Source organism: Sus scrofa, chromosome 1 (assembly GCF_000003025.6).
Source record: "Sus scrofa isolate TJ Tabasco breed Duroc chromosome 1, Sscrofa11.1, whole genome shotgun sequence".
Classification (NCBI taxonomy): domain Eukaryota; kingdom Metazoa; phylum Chordata; class Mammalia; order Artiodactyla; family Suidae; genus Sus; species Sus scrofa.
The window spans coordinates 166,278,834-166,304,438 of record NC_010443.5 but is presented as its reverse complement, the minus strand read 5'-3'; the positions used below and the strand labels follow the sequence as shown (position 1 = coordinate 166,304,438).

The 25,605-nt window shown below is 50.4% G+C and overlaps 1 protein-coding gene across 2 annotated transcripts in view; it reads left to right on the top strand.

Annotated features, from left to right (window-relative positions):
• Window positions 1-25,605, top strand: part of ITGA11 (integrin subunit alpha 11) — a 124,446-nt gene that overhangs the window by 6,608 nt on the left and 92,233 nt on the right. For both annotated transcript variants that reach the window (XM_021100519.1, XM_021100522.1), the window contains exon 2: window positions 25,121-25,232. In XM_021100519.1, coding sequence (XP_020956178.1) covers window positions 25,121-25,232 — 112 coding nt within the window. The remainder of the gene's footprint in view (window positions 1-25,120; window positions 25,233-25,605) is intronic.

The following is a 25,605-nucleotide window of genomic DNA, read 5'->3' as shown; positions in this document are numbered from 1 at the left end:
GGCCATGGAAAAATCATGAAATGAGCAAGTGGGTATAGTTCCCAACAGTCTGCAAAGAGCATTCCCATGTATTTGTTCTATCAGCTGGGACAAGCCAGATGAGGTCAGAGGCCCTGTGAAAGCTGGTATGTCTATTAATTAGAGAGGAAACTGATATTCTTCAAAGCTAAGTGATTTCCCTAAGATTTTAGAAGCTGAACTTATGATCAAAGTTGAGATTAGGAATCCAATTTGCCACACTATCAGAGGAACGAACTTAAGGAACAAGCAGGGCTTCAGCCAAAGGAATGAAGTTCTAATGGTCAATTTTCTATATCTGCGGCAGGCAGGTAGGATAAGATAATTGGAATCATTCTCTATAGACCTCTGGGGAATGTCTCCAGTCTCTACCATCCATCCTCTCTATCTCGCCCATCTCCTGACCCTCAGACTACTGCTTCCTCTTCCTACTGGGAAGAAGACCCACCAAGCAATACCCATCTCCTCTCCTTCTACTGGAACTGCTCTTTGCCTGGAGCTCATAGCCCCTCATATTCAGTGATTGTTGAAAATCATAAAGTCTCATAAATAGTGTATAGATAGAACTCTTCTCTGAGTTTATTCCTACCACTTACCACACTTGCCAGACCAACTACATAATCTGTGGGGCCCAGTGCAAAACGAAAATGCAGGGCCCCTTCTTTAAAAACGATTAAGAATTTCAGTATGGCTACCACAGAGCACTAAACCAAGCCAGGACCCTTCTGAGTATGGGCCCTGAGCAACTCCTCACAAAGTTCTCCCTGTAGGCTTATAATATGGCAAGGAAGGCACCAGGATCCCTCTTGACAGATGAAGAAACTGGGTGGCTTGTCCATTTGGCCAGTATGTACTCAGTACCTACTAAACCCTGGGCATCTCCAGGTTCTGGAAATTCCAAGTCAGATAAGTCTCAGCCTCTGCCACAGGGAACACAATGGGGGTGAGAAGGCACAGATCACACACAAGATGCAAGGCCCATGCAAAGTGCTGCTGTGCATAGGTGCAGGGGTCCCCATGGAGCCATTTTAAAGGCAGACAGCCAGGGCTGTGGGATGATTTTTAAGCTATGGAATTCTGGCTCCAGTTACTTCCTCAAGACTATTTTGAGAACCTTTTGGGGGAGTCTTCAAGCATTTGATGCTGGGCTCTGGAGTAGCTCCCTTGGTAAAAGCAAGAAGCCAAAACTTGAAATGCTGGCCTTTCCACAGTTCCAGGTATTCGTACTGCTGTGGTTCTCTTGGGCCAACCCTTCTAAATAAGGGGTCACTTCTTGGGGTTTTTTTTACCTGCCCACTTCAGCCTTTCCTTTTTTGCAGGTGATGGGCAAAGCCAGTGGTCCTCAGTTCTGGGTGAACAAGAGAACGACAGCGTAAAACAAAACCTGTGCCCAGGCCCCACCAGAACACACCATCACTCTCCATCGTGGAGCCCAGCCTTGTTATTTTTTTTAAAGCTCACAGTCATTCTAATGAGCAGCCAAGGCTGAAAAAACACTGGGATTACTAAACCCAATCCCCAGTCAAGCAAAAGAGAAAACACTGTTCAGAGAAGGGAAACGACTTTTGCCGAGTCACACAGCTGTCAGTGGTGAAGCCAAGATGTAACCTGTTCTCTTATCTTCTAGTTTTCCAGTCCACCTCCCCAGCCTGCAATTTCACGGGATTCATAGCCAGGCTAGGCTGGAGACACAGCCCAGAATCAGAGTTTGAGAGGCTGAGGCACAAGAGGAATTTGGTATGAGAGTTGGTAGTTAGACGGTTGTTCACTGGTGACCCTGTCTGTGTCCCCCACAGGGCCATGTGGCCCCAAGGGAGAGAACCAGGAAAGCCAAAGGGAGGCCATGGAAACACTGATTTGGCCGAGGATCCTGGTGAAAACTGCTCACAGACAGATGGACTGGCATGGTGGGAGGTGTCCAGCAAGGGCTAGACAGAGCCCATTGGGGTCATCTCAACCTTGTGATTCTGGGCACCACTGAAGCTGTTGTGAGTGTTTAGGTGAAGGAAGCACCTGACTCAGGAGGGGGACTGGCCAAGAGAAGCCCAGGGGGGTGGGGAAGGGACGCCCCATCAGGAAGAGAGGGGAGGCTTGCTTGGGGGCAGAGCTAGAAGCCCCTGGATGAGCCTGAGGCCCCAGCCCAAACTCAGGTGTCATCCTCCCTCCTCCTCCCATCCACCCAGACTTTTCCCAATAGCAGATGAATGAGACCCAAGCACAAACTGAGTGTATAGTCACCACCCCGCTTAAAACCCACAGTGGCTCCCTATTGCCATTAGGTTGAGTCTAGCCTCTTTAATAGAGCCAACCAGACCCTGAATCACTGGCCCTGACCTGCACTCAGGACTCCCCTCTAGCAGCACTACATGCATAGGCACCTCCACTAAATCGAGCCTCTTAGTTTTTCAGACACACCAGCTCTCTCTGTCCTTCACTCATACTGTTCCCCTAAATTCCATTCAACCTCCTCCTTCCTCCTGGCTTATTCTTCAGATCTTCCTCCCAAAGGCCTCACCTGACTCAGCCCTTGGATCAATCACTTGCGTGATCCAGAGATGCCTATACTTCCCACAGCGTTACACCTCGTATACCACACCATATTATAGTAGCCTGAACATCCCCCACTGGACTAGAGCAGGGGCCACATCTGTCAGTCCCAGTATCCCCAGCTCTCCCACAGTGCCAGCCCTAGTACTGCTCAAATAATATGTATTGAGAATAGATAAGCAATGGGATCCTGCTATATAGCACTGGGAACTCTGTCTGGTCACTTGTGATGGAGCATGATCATGTGAGAAAAAAGAATGTGTACATGTATGTGTGACTGGGTCACCTCGCTGTGCAGTAGAAAATGGACAGAACACTGTAAATCAGCCATAATGGAAAAAATAAAAATCACTATTAAAAAATAATAATATGTATTGAATGAATATAAGAACTGTCTATCCAAGGAAACCAAAAGATATTTAAGGGCAAGACAGATACCTGAAATTTCTTTGCACATGCATACAAGGATGTCCTAACACAGTGGCCTATATTAGGTGCTATGCTAGGTGCTCTAGGGAATAAAAGATAATAGATAAGTTGGTCCTTTAAGGGGTTTATGGTCTAAAAGGAGAGAGAACGTCTTTGGATAAATAACTGATACCAAGGAGGAAGTGCTAAAAGCTGTAAGAGAGGTCCAGATAAAAGACTCTGGGATTTGAGAAGTGGAAACGAGATTATTTGTAAATGCAAGAAGGGCAGGGAGTATTATCTGGCAAACAGCCTGATGTTTGGTCGGCAGGACACTGGAGTGTGTGCTTTGGGAAACTGCAAGAATGGGAAATGGGGAGTTCCCGTCGTGGCGCAGTGGTTAACGAATCCGACTAGGAACCATGAGGTTGAGGGTTCGGTCCCTGCCCTTGCTCAGTGGGTTAACGATCCGGCGTTGCCATGAGCTGTGGTGTAGGTTGCAGACGCGGCTCGGATCCCGTGTTGCTGTGGCTCTGGCGTAGGCCGGTGGCTACAGCTCCGATTCAACCCCTAGCCTGGGAACCTCCATATGCCGCGGGAGCGGCCCAAGAAATAGCAACAACAACAACAACAATAACAACAACAACAAAAAAGACAAAAAAGACAAAAAAAAAAAAAAAAAAGAATGGGAAATGGGTTGAGGCCAATGAGAGAGCACCGAATGCCATCCAAGGCATTTGGATGTAGCAGGTGGGAGCCACTGAAGGCTTTTGAGGGAGAGGAGAGGCATGTTCTGATCTCTGTTTTGAGAAGCTCCTTCTTGGGTCGGGGCAGGGAGAGGTGCTGTGAGGGGAAGTCGAATGTGATAGGGCAACAAGTAGGAGCAAGTGGGTGGCTAAGATGGTTACTGCAGCAACCCAGGCTGGAGGACGCCAGGGCCTGATGTAAAGCTGGTGAGCAGAGAGGGAAGAAGGAGCCGCTGGTGAGGGACAGAACGGAACATCCTTGGTCAACAGGGAAGGAAAAGGAGAGAAGTTTGGGGGTGGGGACTAAGGACGGGGAAGCTGAGTCGATCCTGACTTTGTGGAGCTCTTGGGCAGGTGGAAATATCAAATATCGGCTGCGAGCTTGGAAGCGAGTGTGTGATGGGAGCCTGTCACATATACGCACCTTAGTGGCAGGCGGGCCTGAGTGAGAGGGAGCACCCGTGGCATAGGGCCTCCCGCCCCTCCTCCCCCTTTCCAGGCCCAGAGGCAGTGATTCATGCCCCAAACTTAAAGAGAACCCAGATTCTGATTTTAAAAACCTTTCAGAGCAAAAGAAACCAACAAGAAGACCAGGCCAGACCACAAGCCAAACATCAGCTGTGGAATGTGCTTGCTGCTGACGGTGAGGCCAGCCAGGGGCAGAGAGGCTGGCAGGCTCTGCAAGAGGCCCCTCTGGTTGTCCAGAATGTGTCAGAGTGGTCACCAGGACGCTCCCTGCTCTTTCCTCTCTTTTCAGTGTGGACCTGCCTACGTTCAAGCCCCTCCCCCCACCCCCATCCCTCAAGTTTTACTGGTCCCACGTCCTTGCTGTGGAAGCTCTAGTCTGCCACCTGTCTTCCCACCTCTGCTCAGCCCAGAGAACTAGGACCCAGAGTCAGGCAGGGGTCTAGAGGCTGTCATGGGGTGGGGGTAGCCACCCAGAAAGGCTCCTGTGGCTTGTGCCAACAGCCACCCAATGGGTCTTCCTGCATCCTTGACCCCTCTCCCTTGAGTTATTGCACCCAGTTGCCAGAGGGATGCTGTGAGAATGTAGGTCAGGTTGAGTCCCAGCCTGTTCCCCAAACCCTCCAGGGCTCCCCTTCTTCTCTGGGTAAGAGGCCTGTGTGACATGGCTCCTCTGCCTTTCCGACCTCATCCTCTACTTCTCCCGCACTTGCTCCTTCTGCTCTGCCCACACAGATTCCAGAATGTTCTTTATTTCTTTCTTTATTTTTTTTTTGGCATTCCTTGGGCCGCTCCCGCGGCATATGGAGGTTCCCAGGCTAGGGGTCTAATTGGAGCTGTAGCCACCAGCCTACGCCAGAACCACAGCAACGCAGGATCCGAGCCGCGTCTGCAACCTACACCACAGCTCACAGCAACGCCAGATCATTAACCCACCGAGCAAGGGCAGGGACCGAACCCGCAACCTCCTGGTTCCTAGTCGGATTCATTAACCACTGCGCCACGACAGGAACTCCCAGAATGTTCTTTAAACATCCCCACCACCTTGAGATTAGCACCTGCTGTTCCTCCTGCCTGGGATACTCTTCACGGAAGAGCCTCTCTTGCTTCCTTCAGGTCTTCACTCCAACCCCCTCCCTCTATGTGTTCGCTTACATAAACCCCCTTCCATACTTTGGTCCTGCTGAGAGTTTTCTCACTATCCAGCATTATTACCAATTTTACTTATTCACCTGTTCATTGTCTCCTCCAATGGAATGTAATCATGGGAGCAAGGATTCTTTTATGATGTTTTACATGTGTATCCAAGGGTCCAGAGAGTCCAGAGCACTGCCAGGCTAGAGAAGGCATACTTAGTAATAAGTAGTTATGGAAGGAAAGAATTAATCAATGAACCCCCCCCCCAGCCTTCAATAGCCTGAAACCCCATTAATGAATCCTCTTTGAGATAAGTATCACCTTCTCCCCAGTCACCTTTCCTAAGATACCAGTCTCCTTCGCGTTCAGCCCTGACACTTTCGAGGCCATTTTTTATTAAAGGTTTTCTTTCCAGACAAGAGGTTGGTGGTGAGGCAGTTGCAGGTGGGCAGGGAAAGGGGGGCTGCTGAGGGGGGAGGAGAAGCTCTTAAAGGGAGAAGGGCCTTGAAAGGGGCGAATCGTGCGCAGTGGGCAGCCCAGGCCGGCCCAGCTGGCCCCATGCTGTTCAGTATTATTTACTGTGACTCAGAGAGGATGCAAGGAGACATGGGACAGGCCTTGTTTTTACACAATGTAAACCTAGGTATGCAACAGGACTTCCCAGGGAACACGGGGGCGGATCAGAAATTTAAAATGCCTCTTTTCCCACAGAAGGGCAGTGATTCAGACATCTCCCATGGACCGCAGAATGTGGCCATGTCCTCTGGTACCCCACAAGGAGCTGGGAGTGCCCAGAGAAGATGGCAGGGGCTAAACAGTAGACCCCAATAGTGGACCAGGTTCTGGTCAGATCCCTGGGATCTTCCAGACCAGAATCTGCCCTGGTGGCTGCAGAGATGATGTGACACCCATTGTGCAGGTGGGGAGACTGAGTCCGAGCCCAACGAGCTTCATACTGGGGCATGTTCCACAGACTTGGGGTTTAAATACTGGCCCTGGCACTCATTAAGTGTGTGCCCTTGGGCGGGTCACATCCCCTCTTTAGATCGTATAATGGAAATCATAATGGCTACCTTGTAGAATTAGTACGAACAATGAGGAATGATACGGATTACCAAAGTGTCTGGCAGGGAAGAGGTGCTCAGTAACTGTGTACTACTGACACACCGAAGATGTCCACGAATCAGGCTTTGTGCTAAGCTCAGATGTTCTTAATAATCCTGCGAGAGGAGTGCCCTTATCACCCCCATCTTAGAGATAGGAAACGGAGGCATGCCATTAAAATAACTCACCCAAGATCACCCAGGTCATAAAGTCACAGCCTGAGATTTGAACCCAGGGAGTCTGACTTCAGAAACTGCAGTTCCCAGAGGTCACGGGACTTGCCCTAGGTCTTGCAGCTGCCGAGAAATATGAGACCCAGGTTTGACATCTTGAAAGCCCACCTGCGTTTCTGCTCTCTCTTACTGCCCACGTGGCTCTGGCCATATCAGTGTTAACCCCTTGACTGCTTTCACTAATAATTTTCATTCAGTTGACTTTACATCAACTCAGTCTTTTCACTTACCCTCATTCTAAGCAATAATTGCCGTGAAGCCTAAAGTTTAATTTGCTTCTAATTTTTTAATATCCATTATGCATGAGTTGTCAAGTTTTCATGTTCACCCACTTCTCACCTAAACCCTTCTTCCCCATACGCCATGAGCGACACAAGGTCACCCTGCGCAGCCCACAGGAAGGATAGATGCCTCCTAGTCCCTACTCACCAGAACTGAAGTGTGACAGGGCTCAGGTTTGACTAGGCGATTTTTTTGATGACGTAGACCTAGACTCCATTTATCTGTGATGTGAGGTCTCAACTGCCCTGGCTCTGTCTCTGTGGAGATTTGGTCAAGGTCCCCTCTAGGGCTAGCGTCCCCTTGGCACACTCCAGGAAGAGCCCAGAGAAGCTGGCAGATGTGGCCATTGTCTCTCATGCTAAGCCCACTCCAGGGTAAGGCCCAGGAGGGCACTTTCCCGCCACCTGGAAGCATATCCCTTGCTATTTCTGCAGTGCTGTTTGGCTTGGCAGCAACCCACTAGACTGGTGCCCACTGCTGATGGAGTCGGGCCAGGGAAGAGGGGTCTGCCCAGGGTGCCCCACTCATGAGGGCAGAGGGAGATTTTATGTGGTACCAGAGGCCAAAAGCCCTAGATCAAAGCTTTGCTGAGCATGGGGTTAGTCTGGAGTTGGGGGGAGCAGGGAGAGGGATGTGATGGGAGTGAGGAACTGCTGGGGAGAGTGGTCCAAAAAAGTCCATTGTCTTCATGAAAGAAGAGGAGACCCCCACCCCCCATCTTCCTAGTAAATGTTCTTCCTGGTATGTTACAGTAGAGAAAAGCTTTCTGCTTTCTCTGGGCCCTGGCAGCTCCAAAGAGGCCCCCTCTTCCAAGAAGCCCTCCCAGACCACTGCCAAAGTGATCAAATTTCTGGGAGCTTCTCTGTCACTTCAGCTTCATTTCATCAGCTATCATCTTATCAGCTATAGCTGCCTGTCCCTTGAGCAGTGGGTGCTGTTGGCCTCCTTCCCTCTGACTCCCTCCTCCTCTGTGTTACATCACACCGTCCTGCCCTACCTCCAACTCTTAGGGTCTTGTCTGCCTCAGGTAGTTCACACCAGCCAGCACCCCTCCTCTTTAAACCCTGACTCTTGCTCAGTCTGCTCACACAGAGGAGTTCATGGCTAATAGAATATTAGACCTGCCCCGCCTCTTATAGATTTTATAGGAGAAGCTGTTTGAAACCAGTAATGACTTAGCCCAGATGGACCAATCTGGGCCAACACGGAATGTTGCAGAAGTGGAAACCAAAGCCTGGAACTGGATAATATCTCTCACTAACTGGACCTTCCAAGCCTGGGGTAGTGAAAAAGCCCTGAACTGTGGATGAGGACCTCCGGGTCAAGTTCAGGCTCCAAATCTAAACTTAAGTGAGCCGTGTGCCCTGTTAAGCCTTCTGTTCAATCACTTCTAAAATAAATGTTTGGCCTTCATGTTTCTAAAAGCTCTTCAGTGGCTGTGCTTTCATGCTTCTGTAAGCATTTCCAGAGCCAGAACCTTGACTCTGGTTATAAAGTCACATGTAACACATGAAAGAAGTTGAAAACAGGAATTCTATTTTAAAACAACTTCATCTAGAGCATGGGGGTACCCAGTGTATGGTTGGCCCTTCCTCAACTGCAGATTCATGAGGAGTCCTGGGATTCAGAGGCCTCGCAAGAGGCCTCAGCGTCAAGTGTCTACCTGGGAGGGAACTTGGAACCTGAGCAGCCCAGATAAATGGCTATCTTTGGCTTGCACCCCTCCAGTGACAGGGAGCTCACCACCTCACATGGCAGGTCTTTGTTTTCTAGCAAAGACAGATGGAGTAATAAGCCTGAAACTCTCCTGAGGACCCACAGGTGGGATTAGATATTTGGGATAGTTTTGAAAGCATGAGTAACTGACATATATCAGAAACCCAAGGGCTTCTGCATATCCCTTAGGAAACCAAACACTTTCACTCCCCAGCATCCTCCATCTTCACCAAGCCTAGCCAATAGCCTCCAGTTAGTTCTGGCGGATTTATGTTGAGCTCTATGCAGATGGAGAACTTTCCAAATGGCTGTGGTATATCCACTGTAGGGCGGGCCCTGCAGCCTTGGAAGGGACGGGCCCCCACAATTCCTTTTTTTAGTTTGCATTCAAAGACCGGGGCAGACAGGCCCAGCAGTTCTCTGGGTCCTCACTGCCCTACTTCCTCTCCTCCAAGGGAAAGCCTTGCCACAAATTGCATATCCTGAGCCTTGTCTTGCTCTTACTTTGCCCAAACACTCCCTGGGCTGGGGCTAAACCCGGATGCCCAGAACTCTTGATTCACACATTCATGACAGTCTTAGGACTTAGAAAACCAAAACCAAACTGTCTGAGCTCTTTGAGCTGGTTAGTATGTCAGGAAAAGGAGGGACTCACTCTACAATTCGGCTCCCCTTGAAATGGGCAGTGGCCAGAATCAGAGTGGGCAGGGCCGCCACGTACAGCTCGCCAGGCTGTGCCCTGCACCGCTCCACCCACTATGATGTAAACAGCACCCTCTGCAGTTGTGTAATGTAGTGCAGTGACCCGGGGAGTAGGGGGTAAAGAAATTGGTGACAGAGTATGCAAACGGGCTTCATTCAATCCAACACAGGGACTTAGAGATATAGTATCTAGCTGTCCAGTGGGACCAGCACAGTCCAGTGTGTGCTTTTTATAAAGAAACTGAGGGCCAGGAAGAGGAAGAAATTGGTCCAGAGTTGTCGAATACGTTTGAAACTGTGCTAGGATCAGAAGAACCAGGGCTTCTGAAGCCATATTCGGTGCTCTAAGTTCCCTCCCTCCCTGATGCTCCAAGTATCACATTTCTTTTACTCCTTGTTGGCAGGTTAGCGTGTAAGATTCTTGGAAGCCTGGATGTTTCTGTTCTCCCTTGGGTTGTTTGTTTTTGTTTTTGTTTTTTGGTCTCATACTGTCTTATATGTCAGTAGATGCATATTGAGCCCCTATTATGTGCTCTGTTCAAAATCCTGAGGATAAAGTGGGGAGAGAGACAGAAACAGTCCCTTCCAGTGGAGTGCTGGTAGTTTTAACAACCGATTCTGGCTCTTGGGCTTGGGTGGGGAAATTCCTCCTTTGTAGTGCTCGCCAATTGCCATGGTATAAATCCACCCACCATGGGCCACTTTAAGTGACCAGCGTGGCAGCACTGGGTGGGAAGATGGCACACAACTGTCTGTTACGAGCAGGGTCCAGCACACCACACGTCCCTTCCCTTGTGGAACTTAAACTCCAGGGGGAGTAGGAGCAAATAGCTCTCATGGCCCTCTGTAATTATCTTTAACTGTAAAAGAAATAAGGAAGATGCTTCCAGGGAGAATAACGTGTTGTTCTCCATAGCACGGTCAGGGACGTTTTCTCTGAGGTTTAGAAGGAGCCAGGTGAGCAAATATTTGGGGAATAGAGTTCCACACAAAACGAAAGAGCTTGATTTGAGGAGCAGAGAAGGCAGTGTGGACAGAAGTCATCAGTGATGAATTTCATGGCACAGGAGCAGACAGATTCTCCAGGGCCCAGTGAGCCCTGGGAAAGGGTCTGAAATCTACCCTGCATGCAATGGCAGCACCCTGGAGAGTTTTAAGCAGGAAAGTGCCATCATCGGATGGGCATTTTCAAAAGATCGCTCTGGCTGCTGTTGTTACCGAGCCCAAGCTCATACTGCTCACCGCAGAACAGGCCAGTAAATTGAGAGATGTGTTGTTGGAACAAGGAATAGTGACTTTATTCAGAAAGCCAGCGGACTAAGAAGATAATGGACTCATGTCTCAAAGAACCATCTTGCCTAAGTTGTTCAAGCTTCTTTTATACTAAAAGGGGAGAGAGTGAAGTCAAACATTTCCTGGTCAGACTCCTGAGGGGATGTGTTAATTTCTTCTTTCTTGCAGTCATTCGCAGGTGGACCTGGTGGGGTTTTTCGTGTGAGCTAAGCAAAGGTATTTTAGCTGAATGCCCATTACCTGGGAGGCCGGGTGGCCAGAGCTGGGCCATTATGTATAATTTAAGTTTATAGGCAACATCCCTTTAGTGATTAACTTGTAACAGAATACAAAGATTCTTTCCTATTCCACTGTGAAGCACATAGCTTGCAGCTGAGCAAAATTAGAATTGCGGGCCATTAGAAGCCTCTTACAAAAGTCCAGGCAGAAAAGGATGAGAGTGGCTTGGGCTGTGATATCAGAGGAAATAGACAGAGTGGGTGCACTTGAGAGGAATGGAAGGGGTAGAACCTACAAAATTTGCAGATGAGAAGTGAAGGAAAATCCTAAGGAAGGACCTCCAAGCTACTGACTTGAGCAATCGGTGGAAAAGCCGGTTTGGAATTGAAAACCTAGGGCACCTCTATGGTCATGTAAAATGAAAGATATATAAGATCTAGGTGAAAATGTTCTATAGGCAGCCAGATGTTGACCGTGGAACTCAGAAGGCAGGGCTGGCCTGGGCTGGGCTGGGGTGTGATCTGGGGTTCTCAGGAACCTGGGCCACTTGGAGGTGAGTGGAGGAAGGCAGGAGCCCAAGGCCTCCCAAGCTCAGCCAGATCCTAAAGTGGATATTTGGAGTCACATCTCTTGACTCTAGTTTTCTACACAGCTTGGTGTGTGGTGTATGTGTTTTAGTTAATCAAGACTTCATTGCACTTTAAATGAAATTACAACACAGAGATTCAAAATATCAACTGTTGTTGTGTTTTTCCAATCCTGCGTAGCAGCTCTTGTAAGCTTAAGGAAAGAATTCCATTTTGGTCAATGTTCCTACTTAGAGAAAAGGATAAGTGATATAAGGCAGAAACATACACTGGCTGTCATAAAACTCTGAGTCTTAATCCTGATGGAGGTGAGCCACGTGTTCTCCGAAGGCGTGGAATGGCTGTCCAAGGCTGGGAGCAAAAACAATGTTAATTACAGCAAATTTCGGCATGGTGTATCTGTTTCTAATTTTTAGGCCTGTTTTCCATGAGCTTGACATCTGCTTAACCAGCACATTGGCTAACCCTTGATTTCTTAAAAAAAAAAAAAAAAAAAAAAAAGAAAAGGGCAGACCTGCTCTCGCCAGCACTTGCTCTGTCTTTCCACCACCCGCCTCTGGATTCTACACATGATCTTAGCCAAAAGGCCGAGAAGCGATTCTGCCTCTCGGATTCCTACATGAGTGTCTCTATTTCAGCCCCCATCCACCTGCCCAGCAAGCGTTTGGTCTCCTCCACAAACCTCACCAATGTAGAAGGCTGCCCAGCACATGTCTGATTGTTCCTGATTTAGAGAACTCTTCCTCCTGTAGGGGTGCAAGTGTTTTGGTGAGTTGAAGGGATGTTGTGATAAGTTGCACCCTAGCAAGCATTTATTTATCTAGCACAAAATAGGACACTAAGGGAACAGAACTGGCTTTTGATGAGACGAGAACACTGAAGTAGAGAAGAGAGGTAGGCAGGCCAGGATAGAGGGGCCCAGGGGTTATCAGCACCCAGCGCATATCGGGAGGATACAGCAGTGCCTGGCTGAAGAGTGATGGGTGAATTGACAGAGGGCTGTGGGTCAAAGGAAGGCTGCCCTGTGTCCCTTCTGCTTACCTCCTTCTTAGATGACTACTGAGTTAATTTGGTAAGCGTATCCATGGTCATTCATTCACTTGTTCGTTCACGAGTTTGTTCTGTTCACTTTGTTGAGAGCCTGCTGTGTTCCAGACATTGTGCAGGGCACAGGGGTGAGGAGGGACGGAACCCCCTCGGCTCAGTTAGTTTTGCTTTGACACCAAAAGTAAGGTGAGCATAGGGTTACCAAAGCTTCAACCCAAGTGCAAGCTTTACAAAGAGGGCTACTGCTGGTTCAGGCAGAGAGGTGTACCACTGGGCATGAGTAGAGGGTCGTACCCAACCCTACCAAGGAGGGATCTGCCTGCTGGCCTTGATGAGGATGCTCAAAAGTGGAGGGTGTGTGGAGTTCCCATCATGGCTCAGTGGTTAACACATCCAACTAGGAACCATGAGGTTGTGTGTTCGATCCCTGACTTTGCTCAGTGGGTTAAGGATCCGGTGTTGCCGTGAGCTGTGGTATAGGTCGCAGACGTGGCCTGGATCCCACATTGCTGTGGCTCTGGTGTAGGCCAGTGGCTACAGCTCCAATTAGACCCCTAGCCTGGGAAGGGGAGATATGCCACTGATGCGGCCCAAGAAAAAGAAAAACAAACAAAAAAAAAAGTGGAGGGTGTGTAACCTGGGAAATAGGATGAGACCTTGCCAGCAGCACCTGGGCCCCAGGCAAGTCAGTCTCGGACCTTCAGTTCTCTCACCTGTGCAATGGGAGTAAAAATCCCTAATCATTTGCTTGAATTAAATGAAATACTTTTCTAAGACACCAGGCCCATCCTGGCACTTGTAGGTGCTCCGAGAATGGCAGCTGAATCCTGCTGGGAGATTGGGGAAGAAAGGGAACAGGAGTCCTTCCAGGGGACTTGGGAAGGCTGGATCCCCGCTCTAAATGTGCCCCACCAGCTAGAAGACCTGGGTCCTGGCAGGTAACCTTCCTGAGGCTCCGTTTCCCATTGGTGACAGGGCCCCAAGCCCACCCTTTGTGCCAGCTGACTTTATATTTGTCCAGTGCCTCCTGTTTGTAACTCTGGGCACCAAGGGGCTGTAGGTATAGTACATGGCACAGTTCTGTTCCCAGCTGGGGAGGGTTGGGTCAGGAGGCGGGACAGGTGGGTGAAGACTTTCTTCAGACTCAGCTCAAGGGGAACCTAGAATTCTCCAGAGACAGAGGGCCCCCCTACCCCGTCGTTGCACACACGAGGAAGCTTTCTGGTTCTGATGCATTCTTTTTCACACATTTAACATTCAGGGAACATCAAAGTACTTGTTGATCCTGGGCTCTTCCTCCTGGGAAGGTGGACATGTGGCCACAGCCACCCATGGCACCACCACTGGTGTGTTCCGAGCCGCTCCCTGCCAGGAGCAACAGTGGGTGTGGGCCAGGGATGTGCTGGCTCCCGGATGAGATCACTTTGCTGAGATTCCCTAGGAAACAAGTGCTGTGCTTATTCCGTGGGGAGGGACGACGCCTTTCCGCAGAAGCCTCGTGCCACTTCCCTCTCCGTCCAGGCAGGGGATAGAGCTGGTCCTTCGGACAGAAGGGATATTCTTCCCCTAAATCCTCCCCTCTCTGGACTCCAGTGCTGCCTGTCTCTACCCATCCCCACCTGTCTCTCTGGCTAATCCCTTGGTGTGCACATGCACATGCGTGTGCACATGCACGCGCCTGCACACACACACACACACACACACTCCCACACACACACTCCCAGTGAACTGTGTTCTGACCTGCACGAGGCCGGGGGAGCCAAGGATACGACACTCCATCCAGAGATAAGGTTCTCTCCTGCTTCTTTTTTTTTTTTTCTCCTACTTAACAGAGGGAAGGAAAAGGAAGGACGGTGGTTGGCTGGTGATATTTGTGCTTCTAGGAAGATGAAGCAGAATGGACTCCATGGTGTTGAGAAAAGGGCAGTATGATAATGACCAATTAGCAGAGAGATATGAAGCCACATCCAGAAGGCAGTCATTTTGTAAAGAAATAAGATGCTGATGAGTTGATTAGAGAAGGCGGGAAACGGGATTCTTTGGGGAAGTTTGCTCTAAAGCACCAGGGGGGTGGCAGAGCCTGGTGGTAAGAACTGGCTTGATGTCACCAGACCTGGCCCCCCTCCCTCATGGCCCTAGTTCTAGTAGCAGGGCACTTCCAGCTCAGGGCTGAGTGCTAGAGAGGAAGGAGGAAGTGGCCCCAGTCCCAGCAGCCAACCTGAGAGAGACCTGCAGGGGCAATAGCCATCTGCTCACCTCCTTGGGGTGCCCCAGTGCTCACCTTCCTACTCCTCCCTTTGGAAGGGAGATGGTTTTGGAAATGAATCCAGAGAGAAGGGTCACACAGACTCAGAATATCCTGACAGTAAAGGGTTTTAGGTCACATGGTCCAACTTCCTCAAGTTCTGTAGGGAGACTGAGGCCTGGGAAAGAGAAGTGTCGTGTTCAACGTTCAGCGTCAGTGGCAGAACCCAGGGGAGGACCCAGGTCTCCTGGTGCCCAGCATGGTTCTACTAATCACAGCAGCCCTAGCTCTCAGGAGACAGGCATTGCATTCCCATGTCCCCTTTTCTGAGTCCTAGAACCAGCTGTCCCAAAGTCAGGAGTCCATCCTCTGGCCTTTGACCTAGTCACTTCTTGCCACCTAAGGGATCATGGCTTCCACACCTAGAAGATCCCAGGGAGAGAGAAGCCTTGGCCACCCCAAGGCCACATAACCATAGATTCAAGGAGTCAGTTCACACCCTCTGATGTCCTTAATTTTTTAAATAGCAGGGGTCTGAAGGGAATGTGGTGCTCCTACCCACTTGCTGTAAATTTCCTCACTAACATTTGCAATAGTACAGTCCAGCTTCAGGGCAAGGCCAGGCTTTCTTGGAAAGGTGACCACATTGCCTGGACCCCCACCAAGGCCTCCGTCCCTCTGATATCTGGGTGTGCCCAGAAGCCACAGCCAGGGAAGCAGGGCCCTGGGGCCAGGACTCCATGATTCAGGCAGGGGGAGAGGCAGCTGGAGCCTGGATAATTCAAAGCAATAGACGATGATTTTCTTCATTCCTCCCCTTTGGCTTGGGAATGCAAAATATGATCATTCTTGCCTGGAGAGCTCCCTTCCTAAGTGTGTTTGGCTTCAGCCGACATTAAGATGAGCTTGCATTCCTCCACACTGCCTGGCCTCCAATTCTAAATTGTTTGCGGAGACTCAAGACAGATGCTCGCGTGCCGACAACTGGAAGCTGGCTGCGTGTTTGCTCAAGAGAATCTCTCCAACATGTGCCGGGGCTGGGCCTTAGGTAGCAGAGAGCTGAACCCTCCCACTTGACAGATGGGGTCTCTGAGGCCCAGAGCCAGGGAAGCAGGGCCCTGGGGCCAGGACTCCATGATTCAGGCAGGGAGAGAGGCAGCTGGAGCATAGTGACTCTCCATGGACACCCAGCCACGTTAGTGGTCCAACCTTCTCTTGGCTTCACTTTGGGCTCTAGTGATGTGCAAACATGTCTGTTGGCACCCCCACCATGGCTACAGACTCTGAAGACAAGTGTGACTTGGTGTCCCCACTACCCAGCATGGAACCTGGAGCATCATAGCCCCAAGTAGACAGACGTCTGTAGAATTGAAGGACTGCAGGAGAGGGAGTGGTGGTGAGCAAAGGTGGACACGAAGAAAAGCTGGTGGCCTTGGACAAATGCCACCCCTTTCCTAGCCTGAGTTCTGTCACGGATAATGGCTCTTAAACCCAATCAAGTGGTTCTCAAACTATGTTCCAGGACACCCTAGGGTTCTAAGGAAGGGTCTTAGAACAGTTACTGCAGGTGGGAGCTACTCCTAGTCCCCTAGCCCTAATCTAACCTCAGCTTTCTGTGTCTGCTTTCCACTGTATAAATTCTGGTCCCAAAAGGTGGGATTCACTGTAGAAAACAACAAGTTTTGAGAACTAGCTATTTATCTCTAAGATCCCTGCTTGCTCTTAAAAAAAAAAAAAAAAATCCTAATAAGTTACCCTTCCCTGATAATGTATTTCTTGCACACTAAAAAATTGTCTGGAGAGGGGAGGGCTTCATGTCCCCTGGTCATGGGGAGGAGAGAAAATGAGGTACAGGAGGGCCCTTTGAGCCCAGAATCAATGCTAGGGGTCTGTCTGTATGTCTGCTGTACCTTTGCTATTCTGTGTCCTAAGGAGGCAGAACAGCCCAGCTCCAAGTCTTTGTGTGTGGCTCAGGCAGGAGAGGTCATGACCTGCTTGCTAGGCCCCACTGCTCCCTGACTAGTGAGGTCCAGGCCTCCCTGAGAGCTCTTGAGAAGGGAATGATGGGATTACTACCCCAGAAACCACGAGTCCCCACTGTGTAATTGTTCCTCCTCCTCCTGACTGTCCATCACTTAAGAGCTAGACTGAGTCAGTTACCAGTTGCTGCAATAATGCTGTCTAACAAATAACTGCCCCCCCAAATCTGAGTGACACTCAATAATTATTTAGTTTTCTGGACATCAGCTGACCTCCGCTGTCCTAAACTGAGTGGCCTGCTGGCCTCACGGGCTTTGCGCATGCATCTGGAGGATGGCTGACCCCAACCGGGTATGGCTAGGGCAGCTCAGCTCTGGTCTCTCATCCTTTTCCTGGGATCAGTGGGCCAACCGAGCAAATACTTCTCACACTGATGGCCAAGGTGCAAGTGGGCAAATAGCAACAGATGAGGCATCCTAAGCCCTGAGATGAAAACTGACACACTACATTTCTGCCTCATATGGCCCAGCCAGGCACTGAGGGGGTGCTTCACAGTCTTTGTTTATTGTCGTCAGGCAGAGTTGAATCCTCTATGTTAGTTCAACACATTTTATTGAGCATTTCTGTGTCCCAACCCTGCTGCCGGAATGAAGAGATAAGTGAAACCCAGTCCTTGTCCTCACATCGCTAAGTGCTGGGATGGGGAGAAGATGTATGGAATTCATTCTGCTCAGTGTAGAGGTTTAACCCCGACCCTTAACAAGCATTCACTAGCGCCCTCCGCCAGTGGAGGAAGAGGCAGAAAGGAACTCACGATCCACTGTAATTCCCCTGTCGCCCCAGCAGCTCCTACAGGGGAAGGACTGTTCTCAAGGGCCGGGCCCAGATCCCCATCCTCCAGAGGGCTTCCTGTGGGGAGGGCATGGTTCCAAGGCCTCCTGTGAGGGCTGCAGACCCCAAGGGCATGATCCCTGGAGTCGGAGCTACCTCCTCTCCAATGGAGACCTTCTTCCCTCAACTGGCAGAAGCTTCTCTGATGAGGGGGCTGCGTTCTCCCTCACCCCGTTCCTTCTCTCGTATCTCACTAGTGCCTCTTACAGGAGACTTTCCAGCAATGCCACCAAACCTGGCATTACCTTCTTAGATGCCTGTCTTTGCAATAGTGGCCTCAGAGAGGAAGGGGAAGATGGCTAGGCCCGGCCGCAGAGGAAGAACCACCAAGCTTTCATTATTTGCCACAGAAGAAGGGGTAGCAATGCAGAGGGTGCAGAACAGTCAGGCATCTGCAGCTCCTTCTGTCTCAGGTTGGAATGTGTAGCTTTGTTTTCCATAGTAGAGGGAGGTCCACGTTACCATTTGGCTTGGGCCAGTGCCTGGGTCTTTTTTCCACACCCACCCCCCTCCATGATTTGCCTTTAGACCTGAAGATTCTTGGGGCTCAAATAGAACTGGGAAGAGGGAGATAACAGGAGAGAGTTTTGATAATGTTTCACTCTCCCTCGCCCCCATCTCAGCTCCCAGCATCCAAGGAAAACAAAAAGGGCTTGCTTACACAGGTGTGCCTGCAACCTGGAGCAGGGCCCAGGGAACAAACTGAGGCCCAGCAGGTGGAAGGCAGCTGAGAGGTGGTTCCCCTCAGGTTCCCCGGGGTCGCTTCCTGTTGCTGTCAAATCTGGTGCTTCTTCCAGATTTTCACGGCCCTCGAGACTCTGGCTGTGTCCTTCTGTCACACCTGGTGCCCTGCATTCCATCTGCTATGATCAGGGTTTCCCCTGTCGGTTCTCCAGCCAACAGTTTCTGGGTGTGTGGAACTCAGAATGGGTGAGTTTTTAAGAGGTGTATGGGAGGAGGACCAGCCTGGGTAAGACCACCACAGTGAGGAGCTCAAGCGACCAAAGGGGAGAGGAAGGGGCATGCAGCCTGGGGCAGGACGGATGAGGCCTGAGTGCATTCCTGCACTTCGTAGCTGCGTGACCTGGGCCAGTTACCTGCCTTCTCTGTACCTCAGTTCCCTCACCTGTAAAGTAAGAATCACAACTTCCTGTGGAGGCCACAGCGGGCACAGGCGAGGGCACTGATGGGCCAAGCCCTGGGGGAGCGAGCGACCAAGCCGAGCCTCCCGCAGCCACCAAGGGCCAGAAAACGACCTGATGGGTTTGGCCAAGGACTTCGCCGACCAGCCACTGCCTAAGAAGATGGCTCCTTTTAGCCAAGGACGCCGTGAGAGCTACGGACACTCACTCTTCAGCCTGCAAAAGCCCTGGTTTTGCAAGTGAATTTCATAACGAAATCTGGATAAAACGTCTCCAATCAAGTTGTTGCCAGCTATCAAGTGATAAAGGCTCCTGCTGAAAAAAAAAAACAAAAACAAAAATGAAAAAACAAAACTCTCTTTATGTAACCCTTTCTTCTTCTTTCTCTCCATACATTTTGTTAGTCGCTGCCTTTAGTCTTCTCAACCATTCTTCGTGGTTGATATTATTCTTCTTCTTCCCATTTTACAGATGAGTAAACTGAGGACAAGAAAGAAGTCGCTGGCCCAGGGTCACGCATTAGGGGATGAATGCTAGAGCCAGGCTTCTAACAAGCCCCTCCCCCACCCTGGACTCAAAGGCCTGCTTTCTCCATGCCTGTCCTCACCCTCAGGGAACCTGGCAGAAAGCGGGAGGAGCAGGGTGATTCCTGACACCTCGGCCCAGGCAGGTGTTCTCTTCTCCTTGGCTGTTTTCTTTTCCACCTTCACATTAGGAACTCCTGCTGACACCTATGGACCGCCTCACCAATCCTGCACATCACCTTGCAAGGCTGGATCATACCTCCAGACACTTCCTGACACTCAGACTCACAGCTGTCCTTCTCTCCCAACCCCGGCACTCTGGTGGCCACATTGCACTTTCTCTCTGCAAGGTTTCCACGGGCCCCTAAGCACTGTTGGAGGCCAGCCCCCAGCTCCGTGCTGGGTCCAGCAATGATTACACAGACCTCATCTTGCCCTTGTGGAGCTGCTGTCCTGGTAGGGAGATAAGACTATTCAAATGATCACACCTACTAGGTATAATTACTAACTGGGCTAAGAAAAGGAGGAGTTGGGGGTTCCCGTTGTGGTGCAGTGGAAATGAATCCGACTAGTATCCATGAGGATGCAGGTTCAATCCCTGGCCCTGTTCAGTGGGTCATGAATCTGGCATTGCCATGAGCTGTGGTGTAGGTCGCAAACATGTCTCGGATACTGAGTTGATCTTGCTGTGGTATAGGCCCACAGCTGTAGCGCCAATTCGACCCCTAGCCTGGGAACTTCCATATGCCGTGGGTGTGGCCCTAAAAAGAAAAAAGGAAAAAAAAAGAAAAGGAATAAGTCACAGGTCACCTGTTGGTGAGTACAAGGGGTGTTGAGATCATTAGGTAAGATCTGATGTAATCGGGTTTGGGGAAGCTTCCTTGGGGATGGGAGGAAGATAGATATGTGTGCTGAGATCTGAAGGTCATGAGAAGTTCATCAGAGAGGATCAGACAGAAGAAATAGCAGGTGCAAAGGCCCCAAAACAGAAGGAAGTAACGTCCATCTAAAGAGTGGAAAGGCAGGGGAGTTCCGACTATGGCTCAGCCGTAACAAATCAGATTAGTATCCATGACGATGGGGGTTCAATCCCTGGCCTCACTCAGTGGGTTAAGGATCTGGCGTTGCCATGAGCTGTGGTGTAGTTTGCCGATGCGGCTTGGATCTAGCATGGCTGTGGCTGTGGCATAGGCCGGTGGCTACAGTTCCAATTCAACCCCTAGCCTGGGAACTTCCACATGCCGCAGATGAAGCCCTAAAAAGCAAAAAAAAAAAAAAAAAAAAAAAAAAAGAGAGAGAGAGAGAGAATGGAAAGGCAGCCCTGGGGCCTGGACCTTTGGGAACCAGAAGAAAACTAGGTGAGACAGACTAGGGAGGCTCAGAGGGCCTTGGGGCCACATGGAGACTTTGAACTCTTCCCAAGATCCTTGAGAAGCTAGTGGCAGCAGTGGGGATGGGGCTGGGGGAGCGTGACATGGCCCAGCATGGATGCTCAGCTGAGCTTCCTTAAGCTCTAGTGAGCTCTCCCTGAGAAGCTAATGAGTGGGCGCTCCATACTGTGTGTCAGCCAGCCCGTGCCAGCATTTGGGACTGTGACTGCCCCACCTGGTGATAGGACAATGGCCCCCACCTGAGCCTGGAGTGGTGAGTTTGAGGTCTAGTGATGCTCAAACTCCATGCTGTGGTTTTGGTGCCTTCTTGGGACTGGCTGATGCTTGTTTAAAGACAGATAAGATTCTGAGAAAGGGAGCAGCCACTGATGTAACTTTGGCCACAGTCCCCAGGAAAGCAGCCCACGAACTTTGGGATTTTTCCCCCTCTGTCATCAGTATCAAGGGCAGAAAAATGGCAAGCTGCCCAACCAGGCTCCCAGTGTTTCTGCAGTTGGCCTATTGATTCCCATCAAAAACAACTTTGTTTTGTTTTGTTGGTATTTGGGGTTCATCAGTCTCTGAGAGAGTACATTCCCCAAGCATGAAAGCCACCTGCCATCAGGGGAGTGGGCCAGAGATCTTGTCAGGAGCCAAGGTCCAAGTATTGGACCTGACATCACTTTGAGGAAATCGGTTCTCTGGTTGGTTCAATTTGGTCAGAAGCAAATGCTGACTCTGGGAAGAAACCAGCACTTTGTAACTTAATGCGCCAGCCCAGAGAGCTTTTGTCCTCTTCCCTGTGGCCAGATTTCATCAGTCCCATCCCAGGGAGCTGAGGGAGACAGACTTAGTCCTAGACAAAGCCCCCCACCAGGGTGAGGGAAGAGGCCCAGGGCTGCCTGCCTCCTCTTCCATTTGCTGCTCTTAACCCAACCCCAAGACAGGGGAGATGAGACCTGCGGTAGGAGGGAAGACTCCCTTCTCCGAAAAGAATTTTCAGAGTTCCCATCGTGGCTCAGAAGAAATGAATCTGACTATCTTCCATGAGGACACAGGTTTGATCCCTGGGTTAAGGATCTGGCATTTCTGAGAGCTGTGGTGTAGGTTGCAGATGTGGCTCGAATCCTGCCTTGCTATGGCTATGGTGTAGACCGGCAGCTGTAACTGATTCAACCCCTAGCCTGGGAACCTCCATATGCTGCCAGTGTGGCCCTAAAAAGTAAAAAAAAAAAAAAAAGAAAAGAAAGAAAGAAGGAACAAAGAAAGAAAGAAAAAGAATTTTCCCTGCTCTCCCACAAGTGACACATCACCCCAGTACCCCAAACTATTTGATCATGGACTTGCTCTAACCTCACCCCAGCTGGTTTGGGGGCAAGTTACTTAACTTCCCAGAGGTATGATACTATCTATTTCACAAGGCTGGTGTGAGGTTTAACTAAGTAATATGAAATTACTGGTTAGATACCTAGAATAGTGTCCAGAACGTATCAGTGTTCAATAAATATTCTTTCTCCTGTTTCTCATTGAAGCGATCTTGATCTCTAACCAATCAATCAACCCATATCTGTTGACTACTGACTACAAGTTAGGTCTTTATTCAAGGCAGTAAGGATACAACAGCGAGGAGATAGCAGTGGCTCTTGGCACTTAGAGGACATAAGAATGTTATGGAATATCAGCTGTGTGACAATAAAGAGATAAACATGTAACATGTTAGTGATAAGTGCTATGAGGACAAATGAATAAGGGTGTCCTGGTGATGGACAATATGGCTTTGAAACAGAGATCCTAGTGGCTTAAGGGAGTGAGGCCTGTGGGTAACCCAGGGAGGAGCATTCCAGGCAGAGGGAACAACCAGGGCAAAGATGCTGAGCGTCTGACACGTACTAAGAACTGCAAGGGGGACAGTGTGGCTGGAGCAGATGGATGGAGGGGGATTACAGGAAATGAGGGGCAGAGGAAACTGGGTGGGATCCCTCAGGGCCTTGCAGGTAAGGAGTTTGGCTTTGACTGTTAGTGAGAGGGAATCTGATGCAGCCTGTGGAGCTGAGGAGTTGGAAAGATCCTGGCCATATTTTATACAAGAAACATAGATAGGGAAGGCTCCGAAGACACGATTTATGGCCTTGGCCTCACTGGCCCTCACCTCCCTGCCAGCCTGGGAGTGGCAGGTGGGTCCGGATTTCCCAACTGTCCAGCATGCCTTCTCCTTATTCATGGTCACCTTCCTCTGCTGGGCTCAGATACATGAAGGGAAGGACCAGGGACTGCCAGGGGACATCTCCAGGGGGTGCCAGAGAGCCAGATAAAGTGTCACCTCCCATGCCCGTGTGTGCATGTATGTGTATGTGTCCATGTGTGGGCATGTGCGGATGTGCATGTCCATTCCTGGGACAGAGTTGGAGAGTTCCTTGTCTGTAGCTCCACTTTTTCTTTGACTCCTCTCTGTGCACCTCCTAGCTCTGCAAAGGTGACACTGGTGTCTTGCTCTCCTCTGTGACATGCCCTTGTTGGCCAAGGACCTGTGCTGCTTCATCCCCCTGTGCTCACCTGACCAGGCCCCACTTCCCCAAAGCTGCCTGCTGCTAACCACGCTGACAAGTCCATTCATGGGCTGGGCTTTGTAAATAAGGCAATAATGGTTAACATACACTTCTTCCCCCACCCCCACATAGGGCCAAGATGCTAATTTCATGTGGCAAATTAGCAGTTATGAAGATAGATTTAGCAGCTCCATGGCCCCTTGCTGCCCCTGTCCTCTCCTGTATCCTCTACTGTTCATCAATCACACTAGTCTTGCCCCAAGCCTAGACTTGACCTCAGAATCTTTCTTAACTTGGTGCTTCGGGCATCGCTAATAATTAATTGATATGGATAAGTGAGATAGCACAGATCTGAATGATGTTGCCATGTTACGTCTGGGGACTCTAATTCTGTAACTCTAATGATGGAACTTTGGTCACTGTATCCATTTGCTGAGCTAATAAGGAAGGGTAGAAGAAACCACTTGATCCTGTATAATAGGCCTTATTCAAGTATGTACCCCAGGGCATCGCCCTTAAATGCTTAGATCCGGGGTGTGGGGGGGCAGTGCCTAGGGGAGGGACAGTGGGATGCTCAAGGGTACAGGCCTCAGATTCAGGGTCCCTGTCGGGCAGACTCTGGGACCTTGGGCAGCTCAGTTCACCTCTGTGATTCTCAGCTTTCCCACATCCCCGGGTTGTCGTGGAGATCCAATGATCACAGAAATGACTGTTCTGTAAAATTTATAGCATACCCTATACATGAAAGGGACAACTGTGATAGTCTGTCTTTTCTGTTCTGCTGGATTGGTTTTCAGTTATCTGAGAGTTTGGGCTCATGGTAGGATTCCACCCTTTAAATCCCATGGGTTCCAAGTTTGGCATTTAGTACTGACACTTAACGAGGCCAGATGTGCCCTGAAAATGCCTTGGGGATTAAGGAGTCACAGAGCTGGCTTCTGAGGTCCTGGCTCTGATGCTGCTGCTGACCCACCATGTACCCCTGGCTAAGCCTCTTAACCTCTCTCGTTCTGAACCCCTCCTCTGCCAAATGTGGATGGTGCTTGCCATTCTCCCAAGGTCCTGGGAGCATAAATGATGGCAAATGTGAGGAGACCCAGAAACCCAAGGTGTGAGTTGCTATTTCTTACGATTTGGCACAAGAATGCCAAAGGGGCAAAGCATTTGGCCCAACACCAAGGCCCTCCACCGGGTGGAGTCAGTTATTTGACATGTGACTTAACCAAACAGCAAAGACCTTAAGGCCATGGCGAAAGGGCTGCGAGGAGATTTTCTCTGTGCTTTGCCTCAGCCACCCCAACTGAGCAGTGGCCCCAGCTGAAACCAGGCAGAGCTTTGAGAGGGGTTTAGAAGGAGGGGTCAGCCAGCAGTGCTGGAGCCACTAGGACCCTGGGTTTGCAGGGGATGGACAGGAGAGGTGGGAAGTCAGCTCCTTGACTCTTTTGCAGGCAGAGGTGAGAGAAAGAAAGAAAGAGGGGGCAGGGGGAGAAAAGGAGGAGAGAGGAGGGAAAGAGGGGGAAAATCGAAAGAGGAAACCAGCAGAAGCTAGAAGCAGAGTTGGAGGAAGGAGGCATGGCGGAGGATGGGAACTGTCTCTTCCTCGTGAGACCAGGAAGTCTCTCGGGAATGGACTAGGGCTTCCCATTCAGACCTGCCTAGTCTCTCCCAAGAGCAGGTTTTATGCCTATGCATCCCCTATCAGACTGGCTCCCCCAGGGCAGGGGCTGGGCCTTTCCCAGCCGCCTATTGGCTCCCCAAACAGGGACTCTGACAGACAAGCTTGGGGGCTCCCCAAGGAGAGGGGAATATACTCCATGCAGAGCCAAGACCCTCCAACGTAGGTGACTTGCCGGGGGACCCATCATGTTCCCGGGGCTGGGACCTCCGCCTGCCTGACTCCTCTCTTCTCCCCACCCAGGATTCACAGACACCTTCAACATGGACACCAAGAAGCCCCGAGTCATCCCCGGGTCCAGGGCCGCCTTCTTTGGCTACACGGTGCAGCAGCATGACATCAGTGGCAAGAAGTGGTAAGCGAGGACTGCCCCCTGCCCAGCCCTGCACCTCCCTGCCCCAGCCCCTCCACCAGCTGCCTGCACTGGCCCTCACATGCAGACACCCCGCTTCCCAGAGCCTTGACTTCTTATCCTGGCCGGTGAGAGGTTGCATGGAATCTCCCCTTGATTACGAAAACAGGAGCATCCCATTTCACAGGCCTCGATCTTCTCATCCGAGACATGGGAGCAAACCCCCCCCCCTCTGGGTTAGGGGAACAACACAGAGCAGGTGCCGAGAACCAGTACTTACCCCTTTCCATCCCCTCTCGGGGCCTCGGGGTCTCATCAGTGGGGGCAGTGGCTCTGGTCCTGGCTGCTTGGAGAGCTGCTGAGGTGTGTCTCTGAG